Below are 15,078 nucleotides of genomic sequence, written 5' to 3'. Positions count from 1 at the left end.
GCCAGGAATTCGCAGAGCAGTTTAGTGGGGCAATGTCACCGGAAGATGACATGATGGAGCTGAAGAGCATGAAACAGGGGGAGCAAGAAACCCTTCGGGAATTCATCAAGAGGTTTCATCGGGCTGTCCTCGACTTGGGAGCCTTCAACCACCCTCAGGCGTTAAGGGGACTGAAAGAAGGGGTGAAGATAGGAAGGCTGTGGTACAATTTGAGAAGCCCAGCTATTCAAACGTATGCAGCCGCATACGAACAGGCTAAAAGAGACATCGAGATTGAGGAGGAGAAGGCTGCACGGATCAAGACAGACCAGTTGGAAGGGTTAGGGAGGAAAGAGAAGAAAGCATTACCAACCAATGGGCCGATCAGGAGGAGGGACCACCAGATCTCCGGTAGTGGAGCAGGAGGTAGGGTAATTGCTTACCAGCCTCATCAGAGGCCGCCACAGTATCAGCGCAGCAGGGCGTCACCTCCTCGTTCCCCAGCTAGGGAGCCTTGGAGAAGACATGATTCGGCATCCGGCGATCTTCATCAACATTCCCACGGTAGCAGGGCGAGTAGACCAGAAGCACTCCCACCGCCCCCAACTCACAGTGGGGCAAACAGAGAAAGAGCAGTGCATCTGGTCGACCAGAACCAGGACTATGGGCGGTACACTCCTTTGAAGATGCCCCTGGATGAGGTGTACGAGGCCATAAAGGGTCGAGGGCTGCTGCACCTCCCTACACCAATAACAAAGCTACCCAACAGGAGGGATAGAGGACGTTATTGTAAGTTCCATGGCACCCATGGCCATACCACAGCAGAGTGTAGAGATCTCAAGACCCAGGTCGAAGATTTGGTGAGAAATCGGTACCTGGACGAGTTTATGGATGGGACTTTCCCGATGGTGGCCACAACAGATGAAGGGGAGCAGAGTGATGGAATCTTGAGACGCGAGCCGCCCGCAGCAAGGGTGATAGCTGGGGGCCCAACGTTGGCCGGAGATTCGAACAGATCGAGAAAAAATTATGCCAGATACGCCATGACCAGTAAAGAGATACTCTTCAACACCCCAGCAGCCAAACGAGCAAGGGTCAGGCAAGTGCCAATCATGTGGACGGATGAGGATGAGGAAGGGATTCTATACCCCCACGAGGACGCTTTAGTCATCAAGGCTACGGTCGCTAGCAAGAAGTTTGACCGGATACTGGTTGATACGGGGAGCTCAGTTGATGTGCTATTTAAGTCAACTTTGGAAGAGATGGGAATAGCCGACCGGAAGTTGGAATACACCAACACCTCCTTGAAGGGGTTCGGAGGAGGGAAGCTGGTCCCTCTGGGCGTGGTCGAACTGCCTATCACAATCGAGAGCCCCCCGACAGAAAGAACAATGATACTGGACTTCGTCGTAGTGGACGAGGAAGGTCCTTACCAGATGATCCTAGGTCGGCCATTTTTAAGGATGAGCAAAGCGGTGCTGTCCAACCATTATCTGGCTCTGAAGTACCGGGTGAATGGGGTAGTCGAAGTGGTACGAGGAGACCAGAGGATCGCAAGAAGCTGCTACTCCTCGGCAGCAAGGGAGGCGATGCAGATAACATCCCTCGATACCCGAGTGGAAAACAAGACTGGCAGACAAGAACCCGTAGAGGATCTGGAAACAGTAAGCATGGGACCAGAGAACCCGGGAAAGACGATCAGAATCGGGTCGAGACTTGAGGGAGAGCAAAAGCAGGAGTTGGTGAAATGCTTACAGGCTCATGCCGACGTGTTTGCCTGGACACATGAGGACATGCCAGGGATTGACCCAGAGGTAGCATGTCATAGGCTGGCAATAAAGAAAGGTGCTCGGGCAGTAAGGCAGAAGAGGAGGTGCTTCAACCAGGAGAGGTATGAGGCTGTAAATGATGAGGTGGAGAAGCTTCTGAGAGCAGGGTTCATTCGGGAAGTCAATTACCCAGAGTGGATATCAAATGTGGTGTTGGTAAAGAAGGCAAACGGCAAGTGGAGGATGTGTGTGGATTTCACAGACCTCAATAAGGCGTGCCCAAAAGACAGCTTCCCTTTACCAAAGATCGATCAGCTAGTAGATTCAACGGCTGGACATGGTCTGCTTAGCTTCATGGACGCATTCTCGGGATACAACCAGATCCCCATGTACGAGCCGGATGAGGAGAGCACGGCTTTCATCACTAACCAAGGTCTGTTCTGTTACAGGGTGATGCCATTCGGTCTCAAGAATGCTGGGGCCACCTATCAAAGGCTGGTGAATAAAGTCTTTAAGCCCTTGATCGGGAAAACCATGGAGGTGTACGTGGACGACATGATCACCAAGTCCAAAATCCCGAAGGAACATGTCAGACATCTCGAGGAGACGTTCGAGCTTTTGAGGAAGTATAAGATGAAGCTCAACCCGGAGAAGTGTGCTTTTGGGGTCGAGTCAGGGAAATTCCTGGGATTCATGGTGAGCCATAGGGGGATTGAAGCAAATCCCGAGAAGATCCAGGCGATTGTGCAAATGACGTCTCCTCGAAACCTGAAGGAGATGCAGAGCCTCACGGGGAGGTTGGCGGCGTTGAGCAGATTCATATCCAGGGCTACAGATAAGTGTCAGCCATTCTTTCAAGTGATAAGGAGGGGAAAGAAAACGGAATGGACCCCAGAATGCGAGGAAGCCTTCCGGAACTTGAAGCATTACTTGCAGCAAGCTCCGCTACTGTCCACACCGAGGGATGGGGACAAGTTGAATCTGTATTTGGCGGTATCTGATCGGGCCGCCAGTTCCGTTCTAGTGAGAGAGGAAGAAGGAATTCAGTATCCGATATACTACACCAGCAAGGCCCTGCTCGACGCTGAGACCAGATACCCAACGATGGAGAAATGGGCACTGGCCCTTGTGGTTGCTGCTCGGAAGTTGAGGCCGTACTTTCAAGCATTCCCGGTCTCGGTAATAACCAACCAGCCATTGCGTCAAATTCTGCACAAGCCAGATGCCTCTGGTCGGCTCGTCAAATGGACTGTAGAGCTGAGCAAATTCGACATAGACTATAAACCCCGCGCGGCGATAAAGGCCCAGGCAATGGCCGATTTCGTAGCTGAGTTCGCGGAGCCCGAAGTATGCTTGGATCAGCAAGATGCAGATATAGGCAACGACGAAACTCAAGTATGGCAGATATCTGTGGATGGGTCATCAGGAGAGCGGGGTTCAGGAGCAGGGATTGTCCTGGAAGGCCCAGAGGGGGAGGAGATCTCTTATGCTGTAAAGTTGGAATTTGCAGCCACAAATAACCAGGCAGAATATGAAGCCTTGATAGCAGGGCTGGAATTGGCTAGGGCCGTGAAAGCAGACAGAGTTAAGATCAGAACTGATTCCCAGCTGGTTGCGAATCATGTCAGTGAAAGATTCCAACCAAGAGAGGAGAAGATGGAACAGTACCTAAGGATAGTCAGGCAGATGATGGGGAAGTTCGAAGCAGTGGAGGTGATACAAATCCCCAGGGAGCAGAATAGTCGAGCAGACATTTTGGCTAGGATGGCAGCCGTAGCCGACCCAAAAATGCCAAAGTCGGTCCCCCTAGAAGTGAAGTCTCGCCCGAGTATCGAGCAAAATTTGGAGGTGTTGCGGATAGAACAAAAAAGCTCGTGGAGGGACCCGATAGTTTCATACCTTAGAGACGGGGTCTTACCACCAGATAAGCTACGAGCCCGGAAGATTAGAGCTCAGGCCTCGAGATACACGATGATCGATGGGGTACTGTATCGGCGAGGATATACATTACCGTTCCTTCGGTGTTTGGACGATGACGACGCGGATTACGTGCTGAGGGAAGTACATGAAGGAATTTGCGGAAATCATTCTGGCGGGAGGTCCCTGGCCCACAAGGTTCTAAGGCAGGGATATTTCTGGCCGACGATGCACCAGGATGCGCAAAGGAAGACCAGGAGCTGTGCAAGCTGCCAGAGTTTTGCAAATTTCTCTAACCAACCACCAGAGAAGCTCACCTCCATGGCCTCCCCTTGGCCATTCGCTCAATGGGGAATTGATCTGATCGGCCCATTGCCAAAGGGACGAGGAGCAGCAACACATGCAATAGTTGCTATAGATTACTTCACGAAGTGGATAGAGGTAGAAGCCCTTAGCAGGATCACAGAGAAGAAAACAACAGACTTCGTGTGGAGAAACCTGGTCTGTCGATACGGGATCCCGTATGCCTTGGTAACGGATAATGGCAGGCAGTTCGATAATCACAGCTTCAGGGATTTCTGCCAGAACCTCGGGATAGAGCTGAAGTATTGCTCGCCTGCTCACCCTCAATCGAATGGACAAGTAGAAGCAGCCAACAAGACAGTCAAGAGGCTTCTGAAAACCAGGCTCGGAGCAAAAAAGGGTGCGTGGGTTGACGAGCTGTCAGGTGTGCTATGGGCATACAGAACAACCCACAAAACCGCAACTGGGGAGACACCATTCGCTTTGGCTTTCGGACATGAAGCGGTCGTACCGGCTGAGGTAGGAACGACCACACACCGGACAGATTATTTCAATGAACAGGAGAACGACGAGCAGATATGTTTGAATCTTGATCTGCTAATGGAGAGGAGGGAACAAGCAGCCGAGCGATCAGTCACTTACCAGCAGAGGGTTGCTCGGTATTATAACCAGAAGGTGAACATACGGCAATTCAGGGTCGGAGACTGGGTACTGAGAAGAGTGAATCAGAGCACCAAAGATTCGACTCAAGGAGTGCTGGGACCGAATTGGGAAGGGCCGTATAGAGTCAAGCAGATAGCGGGCCCGGGGCTTACAAGCTGGTCCGCGCGGACGGCCACGAAGTGAAACGCCCATGGAACGCAGCACACCTCCGAAAATACTTCCAGTAAGACTTGCTCACATTTTAAAGCAATTTCTGCTCATGCTGTTTATCTTTTATTTTTATGTTTTATGTCCGAACAATTTCATGTAAGTCAAATCCTGCCATTAATGGAACGTCGACGAATTTCATTCGCTTGAAACCGAAAAAAAAAAAAAATCTTAAGGCATGCAAAGGCTCGCAAAGTCTCAGAGCCTGTCTTATGGCGAGACAGAAGCCAAGCATGCCGGGATTTGCTCGGCCACGAGAAGGCAGCAGAATCCAAATCGTTTAAAGAAAATCCTAAGGCATGCAAAGGCTCACAAAGTCTCAGAGCCTGTCTTATGGCGAGACAGAAGCCAAGCATGCCGGGATCTGCTCGGCCACGAGAAGGCAGCAGAATCCAAATCGTTTAAAGAAAACCCTAAGGCATGCAAAGGCTCGCAAAGTCTCAGAGCCTGTCTTATGGCGAGACAGAAGCCAAGCATGCCGGGATCTGCTCGGCCACGAGAAGGCAGCAGAATCCAAATCGTTTAAAGAAAATCCTAAGGCATGCAAAGGCTCGCAAAGTCTCAGAGCCTGTCTTATGGCGAGACAGAAGCCAAGCATGCCGGGATCTGCTCGGCCACGAGAAGGCAGCAGAATCCAAATCGTTTAAAGAAAACCCTAAGGCATGCAAAGGCTCGCAAAGTCTCAGAGCCTGTCTTATGGCGAGACAGAAGCTAAGCATGCCGGGATCTGCTCGGCCACGAGAAGGCAGCAGAATCCAAATCGTTTAAAGAAAATCCTAAGGCATGCAAAGGCTCGCCAAGTCTCAGAGCCTGTCTTATGGCGAGACAGAAGCCAAGCATGCCAGGATCTGCTCGACCACGAGATGGCGAGCAGAATCCCCAAGCATACCAGGATCTGCTCGACCACGAGAAGGCGAGCCGAATCCCAAGCATTGAAGAACCTTCGGAGGCATGTGGCAAAAACCATGAGCCAAGCCGGAATCCGCTCGTCTAGACAGAGACAAGCAGATTCTCAAACAAAAATTAACTCATAATTACTGTTTGGGAGGGATACTGTTTGGGACAAATGCGTCGAAGGGACCAGGAATGACGAGCAGATATCTGATGGCGGAGTTCTGCGAACAGGTGTGTTCCGTTAAAGCCTGGCGCATGGAAGAACAGGAGCAGAAATATCCTGCTCGTCCACGATGTTGTCGTCCGCGAGGCCAATTCCTATAAGAGGCATAAGGCCATTCCGGCTAGAGATCGAGAGGCGAGGAGGCCCGGTCGACGGCAGTTGGCAAGACGTGCTCTCCAGCACGAGAATCTAGGCACAACAGCCACGCTTTCCCCAGAACCGCGACGTAACACGCAAGATCTCACAGAACCGTGACAGCCACACTTTCCCCAGAACCGTGGCGTAACACGCAAGGTCTCACAGAGCCATGGCAGCCACGTTTTCCCCTGAACCGTGGCGTAACACGCTAGATCCCATGTTTTGCCCATAACGCAGCAGTTGGAGTCCCATACCGTCTCGAAAAGAGCGGAAGACTGAGATTCAGAGGAAGCCTATAAAAAGGTAGCCAACGAAGGTAAAAGGGTTGGCATTCTTGAGATTAGAAGAGAAAAAAACCTAAAAAGAAGAGAAAACCACAAAAAACGCCATAAGACCTGTGGCAAGCTTTTCCCGAACCTTCATATCTGACTTGAGCGTCGGAGGGTTTGCGCCGGGAAAACAACCGGCGTACTCTGACTTATCTGTGTACGCAGGGACCTCTGGAGAAGAAGCCTGGCGAGGAGACCTCCTGGTCGTGACGAAGTTGATCGAGCAGAGATCCTGATCGTAGAACGAGGAGAACCGGAATCTCGCATCAACAGTGCTTATAAGTGTTTGATGAAAACTGAGTTAATTACATAATTTTCTTTCTCACAGTGTAATATAAAAATATGAAAATTAATGCTAATTATTCCATAAATTATAAAATCTGTAAACTTCAAAGGTTATGTTTATTCAGCAGACATTTATTCACATTAGACATATAATAATTTTATTTTCAATTTAAAGCACAACATCCCTTTAAATATTAAAAACAAAAAAAAAACAAAATACTAAATTGAATTGAAATTTGTATGATATCTTCTTATCTGCTTTCGGCCAAACATATCTTTAAAAGCATCCGTGGCAAATATACACGCATGGGTCACACACACACACATATATATATATAGAGTTAAACTCTTATTAAAAAAATAAAAAGAAGAAAATTTGACCACTTGAACTATATCGACACCATTTCAAGATCCTTTAAAAACCCCCATTTTTTAATTATATTACCCCACAATGTCGAAAATACCCTTTTTTTCTATGGCATTCAATCTTAGATAACGAGTATAAATAATTTTGAGAACAGGGTATCTACTTATAAAGTTTTTTTTTTCTTTTATGAGTTCAAACTTTAGGCAGCACAATGAAATTCCCAAATGATGAATAAAAAATATTTAAGTTTGCAGAGCAGCCCTCTTGCAATGCTTAAGTTATTCTTTCTTGAATTCCCACATTGATTTCATTAATTTTATCCATTGATCCTGTTTTATAACTTATTCTTAAATAAAAAAATTCATCTCTAAATTTTTAAATCTTCAAATTTCTCACTCATAAAATTATTTTACAATCCTGATATCTTTATTATTCTCTTCAAACTTCTAACTCTACAAAACTCAAAAACATTAATTTCTCAAAAAATAAAAATAATCAATATGAAAAAAAAAATTAAAAATTAATGTTTTAATTTTGTGCAAACCAATTGTACAGATGAAACTACAAAAGTAAATAAAGAAAGAAAAGTGAACATGTGCAAGTAAAATAAAGTAAAGAGAGAAAATATACATGGGATTATTTCTATTTGTATATATCCTTAAATTATATTTAATTATAATAGTGTAGGCACCCAATTCTCCAGGGAACCATATATTGCCACGTGTCCATCTCAATTAACTAAGGAAAGTTTTTGGGGATAAGATGACATACGGAATAAAGCCAGGAGGAACTAGATTCAATATGGTCCCGAATTTATCACCTAAAGGAATCATGATCAAGAGCATTAGCTTAGGAATGATCATTTCCTATAAGACGATATTCAGAATAAAGCCCCTTCAGTAGTTTAGTGTACAAAAGCAAATAAGAATAAAAAAAGAAACTAGGCCTAACATGGTCCAGGATCTCTCACCTAAAGAGACCATGACCAAGAGCATGAGAGAAAGGCAAATGGCATACAAAGAATAATGTACAAAATTCTTCCGAATAAATGCACATACACGTGCCCTTGGAATTAAGGTCTCGTTTTAAATCTTAATTTCATGTCGTCTAATTTTATAAAAGAGGCCCATCTCTAAGAGAAACATCTTCATTTCTCAACTTAAAAAAACTACAAATTTAAACATTAGAGTGCCTTTTTCACATTCTTTCTCTGTTTGATTATAGGCTAACTAATCATGACAAGTTTTTCACAAGAAGGTAAAAATCTAACCCCTTCAAATACAATAAGATTTTTATAAAATTAATAAGGGGTGCCAATATAAGATTAATAAGCAGTACCAATGGTCCAACTCATATATTAATCACACGAAATTTGGTGATGAGCCAACTCCCAATTATATGAGATGGTCTGTTTATGCTTACTGTCCAAATCCTTTAAACCCGATTTGGACACAAATAGAGATAGATTTTGGGCCGAGACTAATGAGCATATGAATACTGATATTTGACTGCTTTCATTTTTCTCGTTGGGCCCCCGCCTTTCAACTAAGCCCATTTACTCTCTCCCCCCACCACCGCTTATCTTTATTACTTTATAGCATCAATTAAAATAGCTTTCAACAAGACAAATTGATAAAGTTCCTACATAGTGAGTATATGCGGCAACGACTCACAATTTGAAAAATAAAAGAAAATTAATAATTCTGACAGATTTTTATATTAATCTGCCTCCAAGTATATGTATTTTTTTTTTTTTTTTGACCACGAGGTATTCTGGGGAGGACCACAGCTGTGGGAGACACCTTTAAGCCCGTACCACAATCCAGACTAGAAGTCTCCGCTCGAACTAAGAGGCACAGGTTCTCCCAACAAAGGCGACTTCCCTGCGACTCGAACTAGGGAGCAAACTCAGTCAAACCACTTAAGGGGACTCCATTGCCAGTGGAGCCAACACTTTATTGGTTCCAAGTATATGTATTTTAGTTTCTCACAAGTAACTAATTCATAAAGCATATTAAATACAGTTACATTAACCTCTACACTAATTTTAAATATTTAATATCATCAAGTCGACATTCTAAATAAGCATTATATACAGAGTCTCAATATTACAAAAACAACAATTTTCTTTTTAAAAGTGAAATTTAACATACATCAAAAGAAACAAACGGCATTGGTGTTAAAAAAACACTAAATTTACAAAAACATTTGTTAAAAAGAAATTGATAGATTACCCATTCTAATGGAGTAAATCAACAAACAATGATGTAATTATCCATGAAAGAATTGAAAGAAGAGAATGTGGTCACCACCATTGCCATGAGATAGAATAAATATAATAATTTAAAATATATCACCACTATTGATAGACCAAGTGGTTGATTAAATATAATAAATTAAAATAATATCTATTTTATTTTTTTTTTTATAGAATTTATGTTTTGGGGCGAACCTTGTACTTATCAAGTGAAGCTCGGGTCTAGCCCGACCTTACCAACCTTAGGTGGCGTACATTGTCTAGGTCATATCCGAGTATGAGCTGCGCATATATTTTTGACATTTGTATATGAGTCATTTAGAAAGACAATCAATTGTTATTGTGGAACGTTTATGATTTATTATTATTTTTTAAAATGGTACTTTTTTAAAAAAAAATATTATGAAAATACGAAGATAAACCACTTGGTCAAATCATATATATGAATAATAATTTATTTAAATGATAATTCTATATATATACACACACAATATTTTGCGTGTAGATTTGGCTACTGCCCATACCATATTTTTCCAAATTAAATGGAATTGCGTAACCTTGACTTATTTTATTTTTGACAATGTACTCTTCGTTATGACACAAACCAAAACCCATACCGCAGTTAGAAATATTTCAAAAATCAAAATCAAAATTTTGGTACATTTGACAATTTGCAATTAGTGTTAAATCTTCAAAACCGATTTTGGGAAGCTTCCAAAATACTATATTTCCAAAATTTGACAGAAGGAACCATCTGTTCTGTACCAACAACTCGTATTCTATATAATTTAAATCCAACACAATTATATTCGTTTTTTCTTAAAATAATATATTAGTTTTAATAAAGTATCTTCGGTTTTCAGAGGCCCCATTATATCCATGATTGCCTACAATAGTACAAATCCAATTTTCCCCCATTTTGTCATATTTCTTGTGGACACTTATTAAAGAGGGATCATTTACTCAAGAAGTATCCCCACTAATTTAAAATATTATAGTAATGTTCGAAGCACATAAAATAGACAAAATTAATTTTAATTTTAATTACAATGGCTTTAACAAAGCCAAAAAATTTGTCCAAACAAACATAGTATCCAAAAAATACGTATGACTTATTGACAATTCAGTCGCTTCATTTAATGCTTTTGCAATTGTATACAATAGCATTCCCATGACAATGCATTGAACTTTCCAAATTAATTATGTTTGAGAAAAATGAAAATGAAAAAGAAAAAAAAAGAAAAGATTCATTTTTGTAATTTCTACTTGGTACCCAATAATACGATATTAATTTTAATTATCTTTTCATGTCTCCATGATCACTCCATCTCAAAATATAACAGAGTTCGCATAAGAACATGAAATAACAATATAGATTCAATTGAAAAAAAACGCTGAATTAGAAGAATATATATCTAACCTCTCCATAATGACTCCATTTGAATTTAATCACATCTGATGATATTTTCATGTCAATTATATATCGTTACCATGTTACCGATAAGGAACTATCAACTCAATTATGTATTATATCACAAATTTGCATGTGCTTTTAGTTGACCAAACTATCTCTATATACCACACTCACATGGCATAACATGATTGGTCAATAAAAGCCAATTGGTCATATATATATATATATATATCGTAATTTCTCGATACCAAAAACCAACAAAATAAAAATAAAAATCACCATGTTTGTATCTACTATCTAACTAGCTTGCTAGCTTCCTGGTTGTTGAAACTAAAACATTTAAAACAGTTATTCTTATATATATAATTCCATATAATTAAACAACGACTGTTATTTTGGATCCAAGCTTGTAATTAGCTTTTAAGAGCGCTATCAATATTTCTTATTGTTACACACACACACACACACACACACACACACACACACACACACACGCACGCTACTTATTCTCAATTAATTCTTTGAATAGCAAGCAAGAAAAGAGAAGCAAAATGGAGAAGCAACCAAGTTTACTCCTTGCACTTCTCTTTTTCATAATTGTTTCATGTTACATAGCTGAAACTCATGCCAAGAAGCAAGAACAAAGACTAGGCCATTTGTATAAGGCCAAGTTGAAGGAAAATTCGGGTGTCGATACGAGTCTTTTCAAGACAATCCACAACGTAAGTAGAGCAACGATTCATTCTCAGGATGGATTGAAAGAGAATGATAGAATCGAGAAATTGCCCGGACAACCTGAGGTTGAATTTTCCCAGTACGGAGGATATGTGACCGTCGATGAATCTGCGGGCCGAGCAATGTATTATTATTTTGTTGAAGCTCAGAAGTCTAAGGACTCCGCTCCTCTTCTTCTTTGGCTCAACGGAGGTAAGTGCTTGATGCCGTGATCTTCTTCATCTATCTCACAATTTGCTAACGGTGTTGGTTTTTTTTTTAAAAAAAAAATCCTGGTTGGTGAATTCCAACAACTTTAACCTTTCTTACAAGAAATACTAGAATATCCCTTTAAATTGTTTTTATTCATCAATGTAGTGACGTGTTTTCTGTATCTATTTTGTTTCTTTTCTCTCTATTTTTCTCCATCACAATTTTAGATTTTTTTTTCTTTTTTGGAGTTTAATTTAATGGTGAAAATGGAAAATATCTCATAAAAAAGACTTACGAATTTTATCCAAAATATTGGCATTATTCATTAGCAGTGATGTAAATATTAGCCTTAATTGATTTATCTCTTTATTATTGATTTGGTAGTGATAATGTACTCATCCGATCTCTTTCTCTCTGACACACATATTCCCATCCAGCTAAATTAACGAGGGTGTATCTTTGCATGACTAATACTTCAATCTTAAGATGATGCTAATATTTTTCTTTCAATTAATTATTTGAATAGGGTTAGCAAAAGTTTTGTATTTCCAATTAAATTTTTTATTTTATTAATTTAAGTATTGAGTCAACTCTCACTCTTTCGACCAAGTGGTGCATATGTCTTTCCCAAATCACATCTTTGCAAGATTATCCCTCTTCTTCTTCTCTTAAGTAGGCTTTAGATTTTTCATATTATTATATTAATAGTTACTGTCTTAATTTAATACTTAAATGATATGGATAGTTGCATATAAAAATAAATAATTACCTTGGCCAACTTTGTGTGCAAGTTATGTCTCATTTCGTATCCCAAACTTCACTCCCATGGAGGATTTCTCGGCGTGCATAATGTTGCGACCATTGCTCTCCATTAAAGAATATAATTTAAAAAGTTAATGTCGATAATAGTAATCTTTTATTTATTTATTACATCCATCATGAATGCAATAATACATAATTCAATAGATAGCTTGAATATGCCATTCGTTATATGTCCAAATCAATATGATTACACATTAATTATAAATTTATAATCATTAACACCAAGATAATTCTATTGATAATTATCAGGTCCTGGTTGTTCATCTCTTGCCTATGGAGCAATGCAAGAACTTGGACCGTTTCGTGTCCGCAGCGACGGCAAATCATTATTTAGAAATCGTTATTCATGGAATAATGGTAAACAAATATACATATATTTTCCCCCCCCCACATTTTTTACATTATAAATTTCAATAGTTTGTTTGATAAGTATATTTACTCATATTTTTGTTTGTTAAGCTGCTAATGTTTTGTTCCTTGAGTCGCCGGCCGGAGTCGGATTTTCTTACTCCAATAGAACTTCAGATTATGATGAAAGCGGGGATAGAAAAACAGCAGCAGATAACTATATGTTCTTGGTAAATTGGCTTGAGAGGTTTCCTGAATACAAAGGCAGAGAGTTTTACATATCTGGTGAGAGTTATGCTGGCCATTATGCGCCTCAACTTGCTCATACAATTCTCTATCACAACAAGAAAGCGAATACAACAATCATCAACCTCAAAGGAATCATGGTATGATTTTTCTATACATCTTTCTTTCTCTTGATCATCTCTCTCCATCAACTAAAAAAAGAATTGAGTGCAATCTAGTCACAATTTCGGTTTTGGGGTCTTGTCAAAGAGGGAGAAATGATTATAACTTAGATTTAGATGAGTTAGCCCATGTGAGTTAGCTTTTCGTTTTCATTTCATTTTGTTTGTAGCAATCAGAGATGGGGCACATGTCTATATGCGTTAATTAATTAATTGAATAAAAACATCTGGGGTGGGGCCCCTAAATGCAAAATTATTATGGTATCATTTAATTTAAATGCCAATAATTTGATCTAAATATATTGTTTTGATTTTTGCAAAATAACTCACAATATATTGTTGACTCACATCATTTAATTTGTAACCGACGGTTACAACATCACTCTCTCACATAATTATTGAGGAATATACTTTGCTTAATTTAATAATCGATCTTACAAAATAAATGCAGATTGGAAATGCGGTAATCAATGATGAGACCGATGTTAGAGGGATGTATGAGTATTTTCAAAGCCATGCTCTAATTTCAGATGAAGCTGCATATCAAATCCAAAAGTACTGTGATTTTTCACCCAATGCCACTCGGTCTGATGAGTGCAATGCAGCCACCGAGGAAGCCGAGGAAAACATTAGCCATCTCGACATATACAACATCTATGCCCCGCTGTGTTCCAACTCCAGTCTCACAGCCCGCCCCAAGAAAGCTTCTGTAAGTCGACAAGCGGTTTTTCTAATATGCATCAGGGTCAAGATCCCGTTCATTGGTCAAGCGGTTTCTCTAACAGTGTCCTATGAAAATGTGCAGATAACGAATTTCGATCCATGCAGCGATTATTATGTGTATGCTTATCTGAACAGGCCTGATGTTCAACAAGCCTTGCATGCCAACGTCACCAAGCTCGACCATGACTGGGAGCCATGCAGTGATATCTTAAGAAAATGGCAAGACAGTCCCTCAACTATTATTCCCCTTTTGCGGGAATTCATGGAAAATGGGCTTCGGCTGTGGATTTTTAGGTAATCATCGACATCTATTCTTTGGTTTGTGTAGTGGACAGAATCACATATTCACATGGCTGGTAGTATACGTATTATAATAAGCTGGCAAGGAGGTAGGAATCATAAGTTTCACTACTGTCGTAGTTGGGGAAATTGTCTTTTAGATCCCCTCATCAATAATTTAGACTTTCATGATTGGTTAACTGCCAAATTAATTAAAAAAAAAAAAAAGTCGTGGGTGTTTATAAACTTTAGCTGTTATATATGGTTTCAAGACTAAGAGAACCGCAACAGTAAGAGTATAAGAATCACTGTAATAAGTCTAATATAAATTCTATCCGGGAAAAAAAAAATGTGCAGTGGTGATACAGATGGAAGAATACCAGTTACTTCAACCAAGAATTCTATTAATACGATGAAGCTTCCGATCAAAACTCCATGGCATGCTTGGTACCTTTATGGGGAGGTGAATTTTCAAATTAAATACTATACCTTTTTAATTTAATTTCCTCTGGTGTCAAATGTCTATGAACAATGAAAGACAAAGTGTCTATTTATATATTGTTTTTTTTTAATTAATGCAGGTTGGTGGATACACACAAATGTACAAAGGAGACATAACGTTTGCTACAGTACGAGGAGCAGGGCATCAAGTGCCAAGCTACCAGCCCAAGAGAGCACTTTCATTAGTCAAGCACTTCCTTGATGGCTCACCTCTTCCTAATACTTCCAGATACACTTGATTAATTTTCATTCATTAACTATATATATTCTTATCAGCATACCACTGTTTTTGCAAAGTTTGCTTCACTGCTTTTGTTTGGCAAAAC

General features: G+C 40.6%; 1 protein-coding gene across 1 annotated transcript; it reads left to right on the top strand.

Moving 5' to 3' along the window:
• The first annotated feature begins 11,224 nt into the window (after nt 1–11,224).
• Nucleotides 11,225–15,078, top strand: LOC18043732 (serine carboxypeptidase-like 40). The gene is made up of 7 exons (XM_006438855.2): nt 11,225–11,672; nt 12,744–12,851; nt 12,954–13,228; nt 13,701–13,958; nt 14,055–14,266; nt 14,609–14,714; nt 14,833–15,078. Exons 1-7 carry the CDS (start codon nt 11,297–11,299, stop codon nt 14,989–14,991), a joined length of 1,494 nt encoding a protein of 497 aa, XP_006438918.1. The 5' UTR covers nt 11,225–11,296; the 3' UTR covers nt 14,992–15,078.

The sequence above is a fragment of the Citrus clementina genome, unplaced genomic scaffold (genome assembly GCF_000493195.1).
Source record: "Citrus clementina cultivar Clemenules unplaced genomic scaffold, Citrus_clementina_v1.0 scaffold_4, whole genome shotgun sequence".
In the NCBI taxonomy this organism is placed as follows: Eukaryota; Viridiplantae; Streptophyta; class Magnoliopsida; order Sapindales; family Rutaceae; genus Citrus; species Citrus x clementina.
This window is presented reverse-complemented; position numbering and strand designations above follow the sequence as displayed.